We start from the raw sequence: 22,258 nt of genomic DNA on the forward strand, positions 1-22,258 counted from the left end.
TTTTAAACCATATTTAAGAAGTCGTTCCAGAGTTTATCAAAGAATTTTCCTTTTTTTTGCATGTTCAACATAACTCTTTCAACATTGCAGATTGAGTACATTTCTGACATCCACAAGTCTTTTGTTGGTGCCTCAGTCGATTTCCAGCTGCGCAGGATTCACTTTTTTGCTGACAACGATGCCTTCAAAATCCAGGATATTTGATGATATGGCAAATCTTACAGATCTGTGTCTTCTCCCAGAATCATTGTTTCAAAACCAAATTCTCTTTCGTCATCCTGTACCTTGTTCATCACTTCTGTGATCTCAGACCAAAATGACATTCCCAGAACATATGTTCAAGAGTATCTCTCGAGTGACTACAACCCCAGCATGCATCACTAGAGTTTAGCCCTTTTCTATATAAGCGATCTGGAGTTGAGAATACCTGTTTAAATTTTTTACTTGTCGTGTTCTTTCACCAATGCATAATGCTTCTCAACGTTTAGGTGCCATCTCTTCCTCCAGACATGACAACCAGGATTGCAACAATCTGTCATTTCCTTTTGAGGTTACATGAAGTAATTTATACACCTTTGAAGCCAGATGATCCTGACCTCCTATGGATTTCATAAAGTTCAACAGATCAGATGAATCAAGTTTTTCCAGGTTCACAGCAGACCTGAGTTTCCTGTATTATCGATAACCACAACTTCTAATGACGGATTTTGCCTTTAATCCTTCAAATGACAGCCATGAGGCCAGAATATAGTTTTATTGTCGAAGACCCCATTAATCCCGGTGACATATTGAGGGAGGAGGCTATTCCATGCCAGATTAGTCTTAAGAAGTCTGCCAATGTAGACTTCTTGCCCCAACCTTTACTAATTGTAGTTAGAAGCTGATGGGTGCAACGGGACAGACAAACCAGTCTCAGCGACAGCGCATTCATCTAATTCTTCTCCGATGAATGGTAGGAAAGGTCTTGCTGTGAAAGCCTGATGATATCTTTCAAAATTAGGGATATTCAAACCTCCTTTCTCATTCTGGAGTTGCAATATACATAGTTTCAATCATGGCTTGTATACTCCCAAAGGAGGAATTGGATCATATTGTCAAGCTCTATTAACAAAGACTTCTGAATTGGAAGCAGAATCATACTCAGACCTTCCCAAGGGCACCGGAGCGCCAGCCTGCTGTTCCTACTACAGATTGGAACGTTAGCGCTGCGGAAAGAGACCGAAGCCTCTTCAAAATGTCCGCCTGCAAGGGAACGCCATCCCTAGCAACAGAAGAACACATGAATATCACCGCTGCTGGCCCGGATTGGCCAGTAGCTGCACAAGTCATGAAATGTGCTCCCATTGGCCGGCAGGTCAAAGCCGGCGTCGAGCGAAGGCCGTGAGCAAAGCCCTTATCGGCTCTCTGCCGCTCCACTGCAAGGCCACTGCACGATGACCTTCCCAGGGGCACTGGAGTGCCAGCCTGCAGTTCCTACTACAGATTCAAACTTTAGCGCTGCAGAAAGAGACCAAAGCTTCTTGAAAATGTATGCCCGCAAGGGAACGGCATGCCTCGCTTCGAGCGAAGGCCGTGAGCAAAGGCCTTATCTGCTCTATGCTGATCTCCGCTGCTCGGCGTTGCCGCCGGCCGCCTGTCCTCTCGGCATGGTTATCCTGAAGGGTAAGAGGGCCCTTGTCGCAAGAAGCTCAGATACCCCCTCCACACAGGCTGCTGAAGTGGCTCCTAATAACAAGCCCTGCGAGTCTCCCTCCTACAGGATACCAGGCTAGCACACCTCCGTGCACGCACCCTCCCCACTCCACCTGACTCAGTCCACATGCCCCAGCATGCCCCGAACATGCGGCTATGCTCGAAGTTCATCAACTCCTCAGCAGCACTCAGCCATCGACAGTCACATGAGGCTCGCCACCACACGCCCATGTGCAAATCCCACAAAGCTAGATGAACCAGCATGCCCTAAAACCCATGCGCTCCACCCACGACTGAGCGAAGCCAATGTCCACGCTAAAGGCGGGGTAAGGAAATCTCTGCTTTTTTCCTGTACCCGAAGAAACAGAATACCCGCCACACAGCCATGCTCCACCAACAACGTTCAATCCGCTCATCCGCCCCCAGCAACTTACCTCACTATCACGCCGATCCCGACTGGTCTCCAGCCAAGAACGATCTTCCAAAAACACACTGACGCAGTGTCTGCCGCAGTCACAGTCTCCTGCGAGTCACCCCTGCATGATGTTACTCCTGAGTCCACTCCGGCGACCGTCCACACAATAGTCACCAATCCACCTGCATCAATCATAAAGATTACAGGCAACCAACCCTTCTCCATACATAGTTTCACAACGGTAGCGGGCGCCCCTCTCTCGAAAGAACAGACTTGATAACCTGTTCAGTGGTTATTAACCACTTGAGAGTTCGCAGCCACTGCTTTTACTCACTGTGCCTTTCACAGATGGGAAATATCCATTTGCATATCAGTCTTTGTCCTGCCCAGGGGCAGTCCAGCACCGAAATGCAAAGACTAATATGCAAATGGACAGGTTATCATGTCTGTTCTTGCGAGAGAGGGGCGCCCGCTACCTTTGTAAAACCTTCTCCATACATCCCCAACTCTCTCCTAACCTGCAGCCTGAGTCGGGACCCATGAGGAAGTCTCTCGATCTGTGCACCGCATTGGCTGCACCCGCTATCAAACACGATACTACACGCCACTCCTCTTTTTTGTCTCCACCGACGGCTGAACTGTGTACCAATGCGCACACGCAAACGATGAGCCAGTAATCAGCCACACTTCTCCCCTCCCTTGTAATAATTACAACGTTCCTTAAAAAAGCATGTTCCATTTTTGCACTCAAGTTTTTATTTAAATCACATTTCATTTTTAAAAGTTTCTGTCTTTTCCCAGCATCTGGTGAAATTATAACTTGTTAACAACTCTTTACCTTTTTCTTTCCTCTGAATCCCTGATAATCTATGAGTACTCCCCTCATCACACATTTGAAACCTTGCCATACCATATCAAGATCCACCTCATCATTTAAATTGTGTGTGACATATTCCAGTGCTTCTTTAACCAAAAACTCCCTCATAGCATCATTCTTTAGGATTGCAGTATTCATTCTCCAAGTGCGAGTTCTGTCCATTGCAAAATTAAGAGCTAAAAACAACCTAATGGGTGTATGGTCTGAAATGATTATACTTTCATTAGTACATTTCTTAAAAGTTCTGGTCACTTTTCCAGAGGTCATATTATCTGTCCTGGAGTAATTGTCATGTGCCCCAGAATGAATGAAACGTGTTCAGTTGACTGCACAGCGTCTTCCAGAACCTGGAGGTGAATTGGGTTCCTCGGACAGATATAATAGATTATGGTAATACATGCAGACAAAATACTTCTTGTAGAAATCTGCTGGCTCTTTCAGAGGCAGAGGGAATGCCTCGTAAAGGAATAAAATGAGCCAATTTAGAAAAGGAATCCAATACCAACATGACAGCTGTCTGACCTTTCCAATGAGGTACCTCAACCACGAAATCTGTGGAAATTTGGCTCCATGGTTTGGTAGGAGGTGATCTTTGTTCGAACAGGTCGATGGGTTTGCCCGTCCGGTATTTACTTTGACAACAAACCGGGCATGATCGTGCGTATTGTTTAATATCCTGGCACATAGAAGACCACCAGAAAGATTGTCGACCAAGATTGAGCGTCGCATTGTAAATGTTGTGGCCTGCAACAGGACCTTCATGACACCAATACATGGCTCTTTGTTGGAGTGTTCTCTCGAGAAGGACTAGTCGTTCTTGATGAAACAGAAGACCTTCATTATTTTCCAAAGAAGAGAAGTAGGATTGATGATCCACCAGATGGGAGGCATCCTTTACTTTCTGCAAAAAGGAAGAAACAACACACAGGAATGTGTTCCTTGTAAAAAGGGATTCTGTCTTGATTGTCGAAGGTGATTCTCCTGACCATGTTCTAGAGAGACCGTCAGCCAGTATATTCTCAGTACCAGGAATTTAAGTGACCCTAAAATCAAATTGAGCAAAGAAGAATCCTAGCAGGCTTGTCTTGCATTCATACACTCCATCTCCTGTACGACTTGTAAGTTCCAATGGTCAGTGCGAATCTCGAACAGCTGTACGGATCCTTGCAAAATATGACGCCAGGCTTTTTTCATTGCCATGAGTTCTTTCTCTATGACCGAATAGTTTAATTAATTAGTAGCGGATGTCCATCCACGGATTGTTTCAGGACAGCTCCTAGAGCACCAGCCCAGGTGTCCATCTTAACAATTAATTGAAGCTTTTGATCAGGCTGCCTGTGAAGAGGGGCCGAGCAAAAAAATCTTTTAACTGACAAAATGCCTTTTCTGCTTCTGGTCCCCATTGAAACTGAACGTTCTTTTTGAGTAAACACGTAATGGGTAGTACGATCATGGAGCAATTCGGTATAAACCTCCGATAGAAATTTGCCAGTCCTAAGAAACGTTGTACTTCTCTTCGAGAGGTAGGTGCCAGCCAATCCAAGACTGCTGAAAATTTGTGTCGATCCATAGATATACCCTGGTCTGATAGGATAAACCACATTTAGGGTATAGAAAATACATCAAATAGGCACTTTTCCGGTTTGACCAGTAACTGGTTAGTTGCTAGTCTGTCCAACACCTCTTTGACGTGTTGATGGTGGAAGTCTCTTTACCGAGAAAAAATGAGGATATCGTCTAAATAAACGATAACTGATTGGAACAGAAGAGCATAAATCAAACGCCCTCCGTGTCGAATCCATAGGAGGTGATATGCTCCTCAGAGGTTGCGCTTGGTAAAGATGAACGATCCTTGGACCACTTTTAGGATCCCCTTTTAGTATCTCCTTAATGAGTGGCATAGGATATCTATCCTTTATGGTTATACGATTGAGGCCTCTGCAGTCAATACAGGGTCTGAGCTCTTGTGTATCCTTTTTTGGTATAAAGAAGAGTGAGGGTCCTGTGGGTGACTTAGAAGGTCGAATGAGACCGTTTTGCAAGTTGGACTCAAGGTATTCTTTCAGTGCCTTCTTCTCTGGGATGGTTAAAGAAAGCATGCGCCCGAAAGGAACCAATGATCCTGCCATCAAGTCCAGTGCGCAATTTTCTGGTCGATGAGGTTATTCCTTGGGGATCATATCCAAGAAGACTTTCTCGAATCCTTGATATTGCACAGGTATACAGTGTAAACCAGTAGTGAGGCATTTAGATACCACACAATCAGCAACAGCAGAATCTCCTAACGAGGTGAAGAGACATTGAGATGCGCAGTAAGCTGAGTCGAATCGAAGTGTATTTTTGTTCCAATTGATTAACGGATTGTGTCTTCGCAACCAGGGGATACCCCACATGATTGGTAAGTGGGCTGCTCTTATTAAATCGAACTGCAAGGATTCCTTATGGTTGGATATGTTGACCTCCAAAGGTTTGGAAGAATGTGTGATGGGAGTTCCGTCAACTCCTTCCACTGTTTGGTTTTCGCCTCGTTCCTGGCGTGGTATCTGATGTTTTTCTGCCCACAACATGTCCATAAAAATTCCCTGCTGCGCCGCATCCACTATGGCTAGAGCTTCAATCTTGCATTCTGGTAGATACAACACCACTCGAACCACAAGAAGACGTGTATCCTCCATTTTCAAGGCACAAGAATGGGAGGTGAACAAGAGACCATGCTTACTTTCTCTGGCCGACGATCCCTTCTAAGGCCGGGGTCTTTCGTTTCCCGATCTCCGATGAGGGATTTCATGCAGTCTTTTATAGACTCACAATACATACATAAGCCCATCTCCCTTCTGTGTCTCCTTTCGGAAGATGACAGAGGTCCCCTTGCAGCTCCTTTCTGCATAGGTTCTTCCTTAGTAGAGTCACCAGTCTTGAAAAAAGACTGTGTAGGGTTAAGAGGAGGCTGTGTCTTGAGTGGGTGTATTTTCCGTTCGGCTCTTCGCTCAGAGAGCCAGTAATCTATATGGCAGACCAACGCAATTAGGTCCGATAAGGTGGCAGGGCGGACTGTATAAGCCAATTCATCTTTGAGTTCTTCATTGAGTACTCTTCTGAAACCGGTGAATTGTGCCTCCTCTGGCCAACCCGCTTCGGTGGAGAGGCACTGGAAGTTCTAAATATATGTCATGAGATCCAAGGAGCCCTGTGGAATGTTGAGAAGGGTCTCCTGGGCCGAATAGACTACTTCCAATCTCCCAAAGTCCTGTTTAAGAAGTCCCACAAAGTCACTGTAGTCGCGAGGAATGGGACTCACGACGTCACCATGGGAATTGCCCACGGAAGAGCATTGTCGACTATATCGGTGATCATAAACCCCACTTTTGTCTGGTTCGGGGCATAGGTGGCAGGACGGAAGGTAAACTGCATCACACATGCGTCCACAAAGTCTTTGAGCTTTTGTGGTGATCCGTCGCATTTTCCGACTGCTAATCTGATAGGAGGTAGGTCTGTAGACTGCTCATCTCTGCCAGACGCCATCTGTCTAAGAACAGCATTTTTAGACTTCAGGTTTTGTACTTCCACAGAAAGTCACTGAACTGTGGCAATGAGTTCTTGTACTTGTTCTGCTGTTGCTATGATGGGCTGTATAGCTGGACGTTGCAAACTGTAAAGTACTCTCCTCACCTGAGTCTTCACTGGAGAGTTCTTCTGATAGGTAGTCTGATGGGGGTGAGACTCCTTCTTGTGGGACGACTTGCGGTCTTCACAGAGGTAAGGTCTACCTCGAGATGAAGCTACCATGCCTGCTAGAATGTAATTCAGCCAAGAGACTTCTACCCGCGATAACCCAATGACAAAGGGAAAAAGCCTTGTTTGGCCGAAAAAAACCCTTCTGAAGTAGTCCAATGCAGGTTCAATGTCTGTAGCCTTTCAGGAAAGTATGGTGTGTTTGGTACAAGCAGAGGTGAATCCTTGGAATGAGATATTATGCAGGACAACACTTGAAGATCCTGAGAAGTGGCTGAGTAGGCAGGAATGAGGTAAAAGGGGACTCAGCAAAACTGGAGTAAGCGGGTAGTAGATAGCAGAGAGGCAGCAGAAATGGAGTGAGAGGAAATCAGAGGTTGTAAGTGTAAGTTTAGGTGAGGCCAAGAGGGAGGAAGATCAGTAATTAAAGGCAGAATATGATAAGCGAGGGCTTAGTCAGAATGAATGACAAAAGGAAAAAAGGAGAGCACACGCAGTGTGGCACTAGCGTCTTACCCGGAAAAGCAGAAAATCACTAGGTTGCAACGCCGCAAACGAGAGAATCCCGGTGTCGATAAGGATGGCGGTGGCCATCTTGGAAAAGACTAGACCGGTCCATGCGGTGCAATGGAAAACGTGACGGCCCATTAATGGTGGCCCAAATGCCGTTTCTAAATGCTCCCTGTAAACGGAACATTGACAGTACTGCAAGGCCGTGCCAGCGCTCCTACCCCTGGTCCTCACTTGCTGACCACTGCTCCCAGCTGCTGCCAGTCGCCACCTGCCTTTCTCCTGAGCTCGCCGAACACCATGGACTGCCGGTGACTTCCTCTACGATCGTCTCTCTGTCATTGTTGGTATGTCCTGTATGTGGATTCAGTGAATCTAATATATTGCCGACAAGCAGCCTCGACACACACTGCCAGCAAGGGAAACCGACAACGCTGATGCTGCTGCAGGGGGCACAGGCGTGCAAGGAGGCGGCTCCCGGCGCTTGTTCTTCTTCTTGCTGATAGATTTTTATCCATCAGCGGTGATGCTTTGGATACCGAGGCTTGAGCCTCATTACTCCATCTTCTCGGGTTGAGTGTGTAGTCGTGGGTTTGTATTCTTCTTGGTCTGTGTGGTCTTGTCACAGTAGGGCTGGTTTCACAGGGTCTTTGCAGTGATGGGCCGCGGGTAGCGGTCGAAGGGGTTTGCAGTGGTGGCAGTGAGTCTTCTGATCAGAGGGTTCGGGTTCTGATCCAGTTCTTGGCAGAAGTTCTTACTCAGCTTCGCTAGATGTTCATCCAACATCTTGATGTCCAGGTCTCTGTGAAGATCTGCTATCCTTGTGAAGATTGGAGCTCCAGACGATATCCGCAGGGCCTTGTTCTGGACTATCTGAAGACTCTTCCGGTGTCGCTCATGGCAGGTCATCCATGCTGGGGAGGCATAAGTCAGGGTTGGTCTGATGATCGCCTTGTAGACGTTGATCTTTGTCCGGAGGGGCATGGACTTGCTCTTCAGGAGTGGGTACAGCGCTGCCAGTATTCTCGATGTGGCTTTCCCAGTTGAGTTTGCTGTCCAGGGTCACACCGAGGTAGCGGCTGCTGCTCTCCCATTTGATGGTCTCCCTGTTGAGGCTGATGTGTGGGTGCTCCTTTTTCTTCTTTCTGGTGAACAGCGTTGCAGTTGTCTGTCTGGTGTTGAGTTCTATCCGCCAGTCGCTGTACCACTTTGCAATGGTATCCAATGAGGCTCCACTTGCGCAGGTACCATATATAGGGGCCATGGTATATGGCCCTACTTCCTTTTCCTACTTGTGCTACACCAGTGAGGCAGCAGGCGGGGCGGCTGTGTCAGTCCCACCGCCCTGTTATGCCTTGGCGCTTCAAGCCCCTTCGCGGCTGTGCCATGTGCTTCTGGAAAGTATTGGATTATTAATCATACGAATAAGGATACAAAAGAGGAGATCTAAGGAACCAGGTACTGACCGAAAAAAAATTATGTTTCTTTCAATTCCCTTAGTTCACCTGGACAGAGGAATGAACCAGATCCTTTATTTCAGATCCCATTGTTTTCATCAAGAGATAATCCAATGTCCATACAGGATTCAGAATAAGAGATCTGTGCTCTGTCTGAATACCTAATTGTTCCTCTGGAACCATTGTGTAGTAGTACTGTAATACTCCCAAATTATATATTCTGTCACTCAAGATCCATAGTTATCTCCCTCCAATCTAAGGCTACCTTCCCCTTCTAGGAGCTTTTACTTTTATCCACGGGCATCCCTTTTACCACCCCCTCTATCATGGCAGATCTTGATTTTTGGATGTAATCTGCAGGCTCCAAGACCCTCATGTGTTTTATGCTATCAATTTAAATTCACATTAAGACTATGCCTTCCTCCTAAACAGCAGGTTCAGATGTTGAATACGACTACAGCAAAACATAGAAAGGAGAACTTGGATTCTAATATGGTTTTATCACCTAAGAGTAGACAGATGTTTATTTATTTATTGTTGGTTTATATGGTACCACTGTAGAGGATCTTCTTTGTGGCGTGCCAAAAAAATAAAAGGGAGCAAGGAGTGGGAATATGAGGAAACAACATTACTGTGGCGAGGAGCAAGATACAATCATAGATCAGTCAAAGTTCATAGAGCATTCTAGACCAGGAAATGGCTTATGGCTAGGGAGTTGGGAGATGTGCATAAGGTACGCAAGGGCCTGCATGTTACGTAAGAAATTGGAAGAGACTCAGCAAATCAATTCTTTGAATAAATATGATTTCAGTGTGTTTCTGAACCTAAGGTGGTTCACTTTTTTTCCAAGGGAGATTGGGAGATTGGTCCAGAGTGTAGTTTTGCTGTCTGCTAGTGTTCTTCTGGGAGATTGGTGCAGAGTGTAGTTTTGCTGTCTGCTAGTGTTCTTCCTCCATTCCGCTCCTTTTTGGACTGGGTACTGGTATGTTTAAAAGCAGTTGCATATCCGAGTATCCTTGGCCGGATATCTCTCTTATGTTTTTGGTTGAAGAATGTAGGGCTTTTGTTCCAATGGGCAGATTTAAAATGAGGAGAGCTTTAAAAGCAATTCTTTAATTCTTAGGAAGCCCATGGAGCTTTCTTTTCATCAACAGCATAATTTGATAACAAGAATGCAATCAATCACTTATATATGTTAACAGCAAACAAGAAAACAATCCAATATAAAAACGGAGCAAAATATGAAAGTTACTTTCAATAATACAGTCTCATCACTGTTGAAAAGACAGAAATATGTACGATATCTGCCTAAAACTAGGCATAATCAAAAAAATATAAAAACTTGAAAACTAATAAAAGAGGGTCTTTAACCAGGTCTATTACTTGCAAACCCACTTAGTCGTCCTTTCTTGGGTTAAAAGTTAGACCTATCTACAAATTAATGCCTCTTTCTGAAAGCATAAAATAAATGGCACTGATGAAACCTGCATTTCTTCAATTTGGCAACCAGAAATTTCTTTCTTAAAGAGCCAAAAGTGGAGCAAAAAAGGATAAGGTCTATAGGAGTCCCAAAGTTTCCTTGACACAGGCACATCTCATGTAACTTTCACCAAGGTTCTTCCAGCACACTGTCATGTACATAGAGGGGGTTGGGAGGCTCTTGCCTTTGTAATTCATCATCCAATTGTGGAATTTGTCCACTTGATATAGGTTAGGATTCAAGACCAGCACCTATCTAAGTAGCATATACTCGTTAACTGTGTGCAATCCTCTTACAGACTCAAATTCCCTTCTTCCAAATCAATTTATCAGTAAACACTATATTGTTTCTTCTCTAAACAAATGCGCATACTGCAGTATGCCTCGCAAGTCTTTTGCATGGATAAGCGAGGGAACAGATTTCTAAATTATTATTTTCCATTGCATTTCATAATATTAACAATTTGTGTCAATTAGGATGCTTGATTAGACCAGATTGATATCCAAAGGGAAAGAGGTGCAAAATTGCAAAACCTACGAGATGTCATCCATTCCTCACTCAATGAGTACTCGTTTTTGAGCAGGAGGATGCACCATAAATACCCCTTTGAAAATGTGTTTTAGACTTGGCAATCTCAGGGATGAGTTAGTATCCCTAGGTGCATATTTTGATCTTATTTACTTATTTGTTTTATATACAAGGAGGAACAATGCTCTTTTGATCACAAAAAACATACAATAGACAAGAAATCAGATTTGATGGAAAGCAGTGAGCTTCTTACAATGGAGTAAGTTTGTGGCACATTCTGACAAGGTTGTGGAGGGGAGTAAATTGAACAGTCACCAGGGACAATACATACCCTATTGGAATCCAATCTCTCCTCTCCTTCCTAAGTGAACATACATAGATTAAGGACAACCAACATCACACTTTTTTAGGTGCAGGTTGGCAGTACGGCCAGCTGTGCTCGGGATGCAACATGATGGATGAAGTGCTAGAGGGGAGACAGAGAAAGTGAGGGACAGAAGCAGGTTAGAAGCGAGCGACAAATGTTAGCTAGAAAGGAGATGAGTGGTACGTTTTGAGAGTTACTCAGAGGCGAGAAGGTAGACTTTTAGTTTGGTTTAGAACAAATCCATGTGGACTGTTTCTCGGATGCACGATGGAAGAGAATTCCATGTAACTGGAGCAAGAAAAGAGAAAGAATTGAAGAAAGAGGAGACACAGGGAGGGAAAGACACCACAAGGGTAGTCAAGTAGGCAGAGCAGAGATTATGATAAGGCTTGTATATTTTAATAGAGGAGTATAGATACAGTGGTGCCTTACCATGAATGGATTTGTGAACAAGGAGAAGACATTTAAATCTGGTCCCGTTTTGTAACATCAGTCATCCAGCCTGGTGACTGTACAGGGAAGTAGGAGCGAAGTGAGGGAGTTCAAAGAGAGTCCTAGTAGCGAAATTAATGATCTTCTCAGGAGGACAGAAAACATAGTTGAGGAGACCAAAGAGGATGCCGGCACAGTAGTCCAGTTAGAGAAGAGAAGAGTGGTTAAGAGACAGTGATGAAAGAAAGGAGGTGCCTGATTTTCCTAATATTTTGGAGGTTGAGGCAAGCTGCTGTTGCAGTTTTGGAGATGAAAGTAGAGAAGGTGTGTGAAGGGTCGTAGATGATGCTGAAGTTTCTAGCTGAAGAAGAGTAAGGAAGATTGGCAAGTGGGAACTGGACAGGCAGAGTAAGAGATGAGAAAGAGCACTTTGGCACGGAAGAAGAGCATCTCTGATATGGCAGAGTTTAGCATCAGAGAGGACAAAGCCATGCACTATTTAATGGCAGAGAGACAGAAATGTTGATAGAGAGATCAGAGGAGAGTTCAAGAAAAGAGAAGAAGATTTGGTTGTCGTCTGTGAAGAGTTGCTACAAAAACCCAAAGGAGGAGATTAGTGTCCCAAGAGCAGAAGTGTAGATTTTAAAGAGGAGCGGACCCAAGACAGAGCCTTGTGGAACACCAATAGTTATAGGAGTGAGTTGAGAGATGGTGTTGCTCCTGGAGACAGTATTTGTGTGACTACAGTGGAAGATAGCGGCAGAGGATGATTGTAGAGTAGTCAGAGTCTAGAATGTAAGAGGAGGAACTGTGATGAAGGTTAAGAGAGTCTCTAATTTTGGAAATGTTTTTGCAGTGAAGTATTCAGGTAGGTTATTATCTGTAAGAGGGGAGTTGATAGTTGTAGATTTAGGAGGAGTGAGGAGTGAGTTTAGGGTGCCCTGCAGTCAGCAAAAATGGTTGGAGTGAGAGTCAATGAGAGTGAGGCAGAATGACCTTTTTGCTCTATGATATGATATGAAATAAGTCATTTATAACGCAACTGTACACAAGTGTTTCTAGGCGCAACAAGACAAGGAAGGGAGGAAAGAAGGAAGACAAATCAATGATCATACTAGGCCCTGTGTCATTCAGATCACGCATGTGCAGGGTTTGGAGGGGGAGAAGTAACGAGTAAGTGCAGCCGGGAGGTGGCTCGTAAGTGCAGAGAGTCAGGGGACTGTATGGTTACAGATACAGTGCTTTAAGTGGATGGGAGGCCCGCAGGCAGTGCAAGGGCAGGGAGAGTTGGTACAAGAGAGGACTAGAGAGAGTTCTGTGCAGAGAGGTAGAGTTGCAGGTCCTCATGCGAGTAGGTACGCCTCCATTTGCGCAGCAGCCAATGCATATCTGTGAGGGGAGAGTGTATGAATGGGGTGACTCATGGTTTAGGACGATGAGACTTAGGGGAGAATGAGTCAAATAGTAGGGATTGGAAGCTGGAGAAGGCAGTGTTGGTTGAAGAGCATCAGGCATGAAGGAGGAGAGTGAGAACTGTAGGTCAGAGATAATGGAAGGAATAGCAGAAGGTTTACATTTCCTTTTAGTAATAGGTGAAGCAAATGGTGAGGAGAGGTCAGAAGGTCGAGAGGAGATGGTGGTGGAAACAATTGAGTGATCAGATAAGGATGATGTGATAGTAGTATTAGTGGCTGAGAGAGAGGTGGCAATGAATAAGAGATGCAAAGAGTTACCCGCGATGTCGGTAGGGAGATTATGGAGAGAGAAGAGAGCATGCCCCCTTAGAAAGGACTGAAGTACATATTTCTGAGAAGTGGTTGGAGAGGGTAGGTTAAAGTCGCGTAGGAGAATGTGGTGATGTTTGGTAAAAAGAGAATCAAGGATTTGCCCAAGATCATCAAGGAATGGTCCAGTAGGACCAGGAGGGCGATAGATGGAGATGATATGAACTGAAGTGGGTGGAGCGATATTAAAGATGGTGAATTCAAAAGAGATAGGAGAGGACATGGCATTTGTGAGGCATTGAGGTGGGAAGAGAGTAGGTGCCTGATGCCTACACCTCTGCCAGTCAGTCGAGGAGAGTGAATGCAGAATAGATTGGAGTTGTGTAGGGCAGCCAGAGTGTCAGTGTTAGATGGAGAAATCCAGTGTTCAGTGATAGTAAGAAGGTCTAGGGGAGGAGAGCTGGAGTAAAAGTAGTCAGTGATAAAGGAAGTTTTGTTTCATACAGACTGAGTTTTCCAGAATGCAATGATCAGTTGAGGTGGTAAAGAAGAGTAGAAACGTTGAGTCTCGGAGGAAGAGAGGCAAGGTGGATAGGTGTTAGAGGAGGTATGGTAGTGAGAGTTTTGAGATGTGAGTTTTATGATAGGGGTAGGAAAGGAGGAAATTGAAGCATGATTGGAGAATGTGCAGGGAGGGGCGAGTAGGAGAAGTAGCAGGAGGAGCAGGAGTGAATGCATTATAGGTGAGTTGCAGAGTGTGCAGAGACAGTACAGTAATTAGGAAGTTAGGGGTACTCACAGGTGCAGCAGGGAGGAAAGCAAAGGCTCATAGGCGAAGTGGCTCGTCAATGGCTGGTCTTCACCCTTCACTGTACTGCCCTTCACTGGGATGCCCCTGGCTGGACACCCCTAGGGAATTCAGAAGGGATCCCACACTCTCTTATCCCCTGACCGCCTAGCCCATCAGTTGTTGTCATTCTGGAAATTATTGAAACCTGTTTGAATGAGGCGCTGCTATGTTTCAATACAGAAAAATACTTTGACACTTTGGAACACATTGTGAGTATAGTAATACAGGTTACAAGAGGCAGTTTATGTAATGCTGCCTGTATTGTCCAACCATACTCAGAGTAGTAAGTTATTTGCTCAGTAAATAGTGAACAGTTATTGCCTGAGACACCTCCTGAAAACTGGAGGTATTTGCACCTATTTGTACTTCTAACCAAAAAAGGATTCAAAGTGTGTGAAAGAGTCCAGGACTGGACCCTGAAGAGGGATCAGGGACCCCTCCCAAACTGAGGCCTGGGGTCTACCAGGGCAAAACTCAGAGCCAGCCCCGTACCAGAGGTGGGAGTGGCAGTTGGGGAGCCCCAGTCCCTGATACACTCCTCACGTGCCTTGAATGTAAATAGTGATACCACCTTCTGGTAAAACGATGCCTCCAAGTACCTTTTCTGGCCAGAGATCTTTTGTTTGTATTCCAGGACCTCACGTACCAGAGACAGAGAGAGAGAGAGAGAGAGAGACAGAGACAGAGACAGAGACAGAGACAGAGACAGAGAGAGAGAGAGAGAGAGAGAGAGAGAGAGAGAAAGAGAGAGAGAGAGAGAGAAAGAGAGAGAGAGAAAGCGAGAGAGAGAGAGAGAGGCGACGCACAACACAATCTGCACAATGATACAAGAAAACAATTACAAGCTCTCCAGAAAAGCAAGCAACTCACTGCAGTATACAAAACCCGAAATGACAGACCCTTAGCACATCATAGAAACAGAAACCAGACCAGGCAAAGGAGGCAGGGCTAACAAGGGGTTTTAAAGCATTGCACCTGTGGTTACCCGTTCCTTGGGAAAAGAATAGCCAAAGATCGGCCAGCAGAGTCAGGGAGCGTTGGACCAATGGAAGGTGAAGGGGAGGGAGAGCTAGGAATACTATAAAAGACAGAATGTGGGTTGTCTTAATGATATCTGAAGGAGTGGAGGCAGACCGAGAGCCCAGCCAGAGGAAGGATGGCGGAGAAGAATGCTGAAGAGTTGGTGGCGAAGTTGGTACAAAATGCAGGTGAGGTGTTAGCTGTGAGAGACTGGTACCATTTGTGAGTTTGAAGCTGTGAATGTGTGAGAGTGATTGTAGTGAGAGGGGTGAGAGGGGTGAGAGGCAGGAGATGTTTGGTGGAGAGAGGAGAGAAGAGGGGTTTGTAGAGAGGAGAGTAGATGGAGTGGAGAAAGGAGTGGGGCAAGGGAAGAGAAAAGGGGGAGTGAGGATTGAGGAGAGAAGAAGGATGTATGGAGATTGTGGACATCGGAGTGACAGAAGTTGGGAGAGTGCAGAAGACCAGAGGGAGTGAGAAAGAACAGGAGTTGGAAAAAGTGAGAGTAGACTACAGGGAGTAGTAAAATCAGGAAGAGGAGAGAAAGGGACAAACCGATGCGGAGTAGAGACCAGAGGGCCTAACATTGGCACTATAACAAAATTCCTGTTCAGAAATCCTGGGTAGTGTTAGGTTAGAGAACCCCTAGGAGAACCCCAGATGGAACCAGAAAGTTTAGACATTGACCTTTAGGACCTCACCTATTGCCAGCCTTAAATAGTAGGCGATTCCAATCGCTAGTTCTAGTTGGCAAACATGGATTTTAGGGATATCTGGGTTATGTTGGAGAGATGCAGAAGTTGAGAGAGGAAAGCCATTAGTGAACCTGGCTAGTAACCTAACCATTATGAAAGCTATACATTTCTCTGTTTGTGAAATAAAGACCCTTGAACCATCCTTCAGAGTCTGGATGTTTTGTACTGCCATCCGTGATAAGTGTAGATTGATATACCCTAAACCGTAAATAAAATAGGTACTCATTTCATCTACTCAGAATGGCAACAAACCAAGTCCTCCCTAACCACATTCTAACCTGTGATCAATGGGATGCACAGAGATGTCTCCAACAGATCCTTCCACCCACTGGGCTATCTTACTGAAGAGTAATAGGAAGAAGAAAGTTTATATTAACATAGAAAAAACTAGTCTCCTCATGCATGTGTGCTGTCCTTCGCAAGGCAATTGAGCTAAAATAAGGCGCAACAGCCTGGAAGGGCATGTATTTTGACTCTGGAACTGCCTTCAGTGTTGCAGCTTCCAAACATATATTTAATGCCTTATTCACTGGATGCCAACTGATGTAGGACCAGTGTGAGGCTGGCGGAACTGCCAATCTCAAGACATGGGAATCAAGAAGGAAGATGTTGGGGTAGGGCACACAACAATTTGAATTTGGGCTTCTGTCACAGAATGCGATTAGAGGACGGTGAAGGTGTTATCACAGTTAATGGGGTTGAATTAAACTATATTTAATAGCTGCCTCTTTTTCTGCTTTGTGCAAGGTACCCAAATGCCTTCGTGTTTCATCTTATCTACAAATCCATGGTCAACAACTTGAGACATCAGGGCCAGCAACAACAACAGCAGCAGCAACCCGCTGCTGCCCCGGTTGTGCCTGAGGAGCCACCAGACCACAGCCGCCGGAAGAAGGACAAGCGACAGAGCCGCAACAACTGCCGTCGCAGGAAATGAGGGCAGACTTGCCGATGCAACAATCCCATGCTTGGTGTCGCATCATAACCTTTCACAAAGATTAAATTATGCTACTTTCTTGTATGCACAGAGCAGGATTGAATCTTTTTAACATGCACAGTGGGTGTAGTATGTACTAACTATTCTGAGAGATGTTTGCAAGGAGGTGTGATACTTATCTTAGGTGATATTATCAGAAAGCGTTGCAGCATTCAGAACCGAACATAGCTCACAGTCAGTTAGGTCGATGAACAAGATACTTACCTATATATGGAAAACCCCCAACCATGTGTTGTATGCAGTTCTGGATCAAAAAAGCTGCAGAGCAAGTAAGGAATCTTAAAGATATCAGGTATGGAAGGGTGCAGCATTGTACATGGCAGAGTGGGGGAATCCCTAAATGAAGCCAGGTAATCGGTATTACTTTTACATCCATTTGACTCCCCTTCTTTTACAATCTTTTGGTATAGGTCTTCTCTAGCAGCAGGCCATAAAGCTGCTCCATAGATGCAAACCCTCCATTTCTCTTAACAGTGCCTGCGCTCCCCTGCTCAGCTCCACAATCGTGACTATCTGTTTTTCCGCCTAGCAATGGTCAGGAAACTCATATGTCCATCTCTCTGCTTTCTCTGTCCTCTTATGCGTCTCCTTTTGACAAATTGGGATTGTTTGTTATCATTTTAGCACAAAAGGCTTTCAAAAAATGAAAGAATCATTTAGATTTTTGAGAAATAAATTGCATCACATCTTTTTGCCACATCTTTACCCCCATGCGGGCATGACCATTTTCATAGGGTTGAAGGTGTGTATCTGGTTTAAATGTTCCTTTTCTGTAGATGATCAGCACAGGGCTTTGTGTTCTGTGTTGCAATCGCACCAATATCGCTCTGGAGTCGCCTTCAATGAATTGTATTCAGGGGACCTCCGATCACACCATATCAAAAATAAAAAAAGGGAAAAAAAGGGAGCACACACCAGGCAAGAAGCAACGCTGTTTGTCACAGCTGGGTGTGCACAAATCAAAGAGAACAGTGGACTAGAACTGATTGATGAGAGCTGACATCTGTTTTATACTATAAAAAACAATGTTCAAGACACTTTGGGCCTCATTACAAGTCTGCCGGTCTGGAATTAAGAGTGCTGGTAGCAACGTACCAGCACTCTTTCCGGACCAGCAGACTACAACTGTGCCTGCTGTGGTCTCTGTGCCTGGCAGGGTCTGACCAGCCGGACGCATCGACCCCAGTAACCACTGTTTTTACGGGAGCACCGGCACTGGCAGTAATGGTGCTGGTACTTCCGTTGTTCTACTCCCCATATGGGACTCTATGTGAATGGCGACTTCCGAATTCCGGGATTTCGGGCAGTGGAAACAGTTTTAGGGGGTTGGTGGCAACCCGCCATTGGCACCGCTGGGTTACCACCAACCTCGTAATGAGGCCCTTAGAAATACTTGCAATTTAGTATGTTCATATTTTCAATGTTTCCCAAGAATCTTGTTGACTAGGCTACGTCATATCCTCAGTGTTCAACGTATGGTAGTGAAACATGATTTGAGCAAATAGATCAACAGTATCCCATCTCATCGCCTCCCCATGTGGTGCCACATCACTTCTCACCCCTCCTAGGGACAATTTGCAATTAGTAAAATACCATTTGTGCTGTCCGTCGAAACAGTATTAAACTGCCATTGGTCAGCACCATTGAGAACAGAACACGATACACACTGCTTCTGGTGGGAAGGGAGACTTCCACACGGTACCTGCAGGATAACGGCCTTCGCAAACCTTGTGGTGTATACTCTGAAGGCTGGCCACCTCCCATGAACACAGAGACTTACAATTTGATTGGTCCCCCCAATGTACCCTTCCCATAGACATCTGCCTATTGGGTGTTTGCAGCCATGTGAATGGTTCACGGGCTCAGATCCACTTCCCCTCTACCCATGCCTGCCCACTGGATTGGGTTTTTGCCCTGCAATTACATCACCCTGTGTTGTCTTAGCTGCTTCAGTCTGCCTATGACGTGCATCTTGAGCTCTGTCTCCCTCTCCCCTGCCCGCAGGGTGTTTATCATGTGCTCAGAGTGGGGTTTCTCTGCCAGGGCCCAGCCTGGAGGACATCCCTGCTGAATGGTTTTTGCAATTTTGAGTCTCTACAGATAAAACGTAAATATCGCAGTTGGTTAAAAAGGTATCATCAGTCCCAAAAAAGAACTCAATGGCAAAAGTTTGCAGAAGCCCTCTGTAGCAAAAATAGCCGTAGGATATGGCAAATACTGGCACTGGCGGGGGGAGAACAGAATTTAAAGGTGTTAATCCCTATTTCGGGGGAAAAATGGGTCGATTATATTACTAATAAGTTCCACAGAGAGAATATGTCTAACTCACAGAGTATTAAGGGGGTTACAAGTTGGCCTCTCCCCATGCCTTACAGGTGTATTAAACAAACTATACTGAATTTAAAATCTTCAAAAGCACCAGGACCAAAGGGTTTGGCCAATGTGGTTCTGAAGCAGGAACCACATAATTGCGCGCAGATTTTAATTACACTATTCTCTAGGATCTGCAGAACCTGCCAAATTCCCTCCTCTTGGTTGACGTCTCTACTGATACCAGTATATAAAAAGGGGGAGCAAACTCTACCCGCTAACTATCGCCAACTCTCTATGCTGGACGTGAGTAGTAAAATCTTTAATACCTTGGTCCTCAAAGAGATTGAAAAGTGGGCCATAGAAAGACAGGTCTTACATTATGCACAAACGGGCTTTAGGCCAGGGGCAGGCACAACCCATAACATCAGGGTCCTAGATCAGCTGATTAATAACACCATTAGCTGTAAGGAGGCTACACTCTATATGGTCTTTGTAGACTTTACCAGTGCCTTCGACTTGGTGGACCGGGATATACTATGGCTCAAGTTAAAGAAAATGGAGTGCCCAAGTTGGATTGTAAACATATTGATAGCCCTGCATACTAATACTTCAACTAGGGTCCGCCTAAATGACAGGGGGGAGGTATCAGAAAAGATCTGTATTAACACGGGAGTTAAACAGGGATGCGTAACTGCTCCTATGCTATATAATTTATATATAGCTGACCTGCTGAACCTTATGGCATTAAAATGAAACTGCCCACCTAAACGGAATGAAACTCCTATTACGGGAATGTTATATGCAGACGATCTGATCCTCTTCGACCGCACACTAATGGGCATTAAGAATTTACTCAATGAACTACAGGTCTACTCAGCACAATTGGGTTTAGTGGTAAATTTGGAAAAAACAAAAATAATGGCGATCGCAAGGAGAGGGCCGAGACAATCGGAAATTGCCACCAATTTGGGAACAATTGCTGTGGTGGAGCAATACCCATATCTGGGGCTGGATTTTAAAGCCCTCTCAGATTACGAGGCCATTATTAGAACTAAAAAGAGGAGAGCTAAACTGCTCACGTATCAGGCCTGTAGATTTGCTAAGGGCACGGCAGGCTTTAGTATGGCTGGTGCTATGAAACTGTATTTGCAGTGCTTTGTACCCGCCGTGCTATATGGCCTGGAGGCTTCGGCAATGCAGGACCTGATGTGGTTAAACATCTTGGAGGGATTCTATTGGCGGAGTGTTTTGTGCCTGGGACCATCTTGTTCAGTCCAATATCTAAGATTGGAATTGGGCCTTATCTCGTTGAGAGGAATGGCATTGCGGGCACGAGGTTCTTTCTATTTGAAAGCCTTAGCGAACCCTTGTTGTAAATTGCTCAGGCTGACAGGACAAAGCTACTACCTAGAAAAACATCCTAGAGGTGGTTCATACAAAGAGCTGAATGAATCACTGTTTGTGGAGATTGACTGGCCATATGAAAAGTGAAAACATTTGCCTTACATTCACCAGAAAAGAGCGTTCCAAGATAAGCTTAATAAGTGGGACTGATGTATGAACACAGAACACTTAACTAAGCTTAAAGGATATGAGGCAGTCTCTGAATTAAGGCGATTTTTGCTACAATTAAGAACGAATCAGCTCCCGGTCCTTACTATAATTGGGCCAAGGTTGAAAATCCCTCGTGAGTCCAGGACTTGTAGAATATGTCAGGTGACAGGAATGTTGGAAACTGCGCTGCATGTTCTAACCTCGTGCCCAAAACTCGGCCCAATATATATGAATGCATATGAAAAATGGGTCCATAATTATGATACTATAAAAGACGTTTCCCTAAGCTTACAGCTAGCCCTTTTTAGGGTATGGACTCAAAATAAGCCCTTACTTACTTATTCCGGTGATAACAATCTCTTTACCCCAGAAATAAAATGATCCCTTATGGTATCTTAATACACTGCCGCTCCATGGGACTGTGAAATTTAAAGACCAATGGTTGAATGAACGACTGAAAAGATATTATCATATTGTTGTCTGTTTAGCATGTGCCTATATGGCAAATTATATGTACGTATGTATGTATATGTATATGAAATATATCCAGTGTGCTCCTGTTCTTATACTCTTCTTATACTGTTGTTATGCTTGGTTTATGCTTGACATTTGATGTTATATGTTGTATATATCTGAGCTATCTTATATGTGATATGAGTTGTGTAAAATCCAATTTTTTGGATTATACCACAATAAAGTATTTATTATGAATGTTTTTACCCAGGATATTTTTCCTTGTCTTGTGCTAATCATACAAAGGTCCCTTTGGCCAATGGTACACACAATGCCTCCCTACCACAGCCTTTCCCCGCCAGGCCTTCTTTTAAGTTCTGACTGCAGTTTGTTTGGCTACCTGGGGTTTCCCCCCTACAAGGTGCCCCTTCCCATTGCTTACTCTAGAAGGTGGTAAGTTCGCCCCCCCATCTGCGCTGAATTAGCACCTTTAATACATTCCTTCATCCGATCAATCTTTCTAGCGACATCTCCTTCCTGCTCATTTCCTCACCCTTTGCCCTGTGCACCCATACCCATGTGACTCTGCTCATGTCACCTACCTCTTCGTACTCTTCTAGGTATTTTCCAAATAGTAGTATCTTTGTCCCATCAGGTGAGCATTCATCCCAAAAGGCCTCATAGTTTTCTAAGTCTTGTGGGGGTGCTGTAAAAAGGTACTCCACATCAGCCCCTGTCTCATTCACGCATGATGGCCCCTCACCTAACACTTTCCTAAGCTCAATTTTATTCACTGACATTATGTAACAGGCTTTATTCTGGTGGCAGTTTCCGTAGCCGATGACATACCGGTCGATGCAGATGGCGACAAGCATCACAACAAGTTATTTTGAACACTGCTGCCAGACAATCTGGTATCCAGGCAAATAATGTGTCTAGCCAGGTGCTTGACGTGACGTCTTATGTCTTTTTCATGTATTTTTCGTATTTCTTTGACAGCCTCTGTAAGTGTTCCATTGACTGCACCATTCCTGGGTATTGCTGTGCAACATGTGCTTCCGATATTGTGGCACACCCTGCCTTCCATAGCAGTCATAAGGTCCAA

At 44.9% G+C, this 22,258-nt stretch overlaps 1 protein-coding gene across 1 annotated transcript in view; it reads left to right on the plus strand.

Annotated features, from left to right (window-relative positions):
• Positions 1 to 16,856, plus strand: part of ZMYND15 (zinc finger MYND-type containing 15) — a 349,574-nt gene extending 332,718 nt beyond the window's left edge. Inside the window, exon 14 of the mRNA XM_069612228.1 lies at positions 16,584 to 16,856. Within this exon, the coding sequence (XP_069468329.1) occupies positions 16,584 to 16,773 (190 nt within the window). The 3' untranslated portion in view covers positions 16,774 to 16,856. The remainder of the gene's footprint in view (positions 1 to 16,583) is intronic.
• The last annotated feature ends 5,402 nt before the right edge of the window (positions 16,857 to 22,258 follow it).

Source organism: Ambystoma mexicanum, chromosome 1p, assembly GCF_040938575.1.
Source record: "Ambystoma mexicanum isolate Mex_15411 chromosome 1p, UKY_AmexF1_1, whole genome shotgun sequence".
NCBI classification, from domain to species: Eukaryota; Metazoa; Chordata; class Amphibia; order Caudata; family Ambystomatidae; genus Ambystoma; species Ambystoma mexicanum.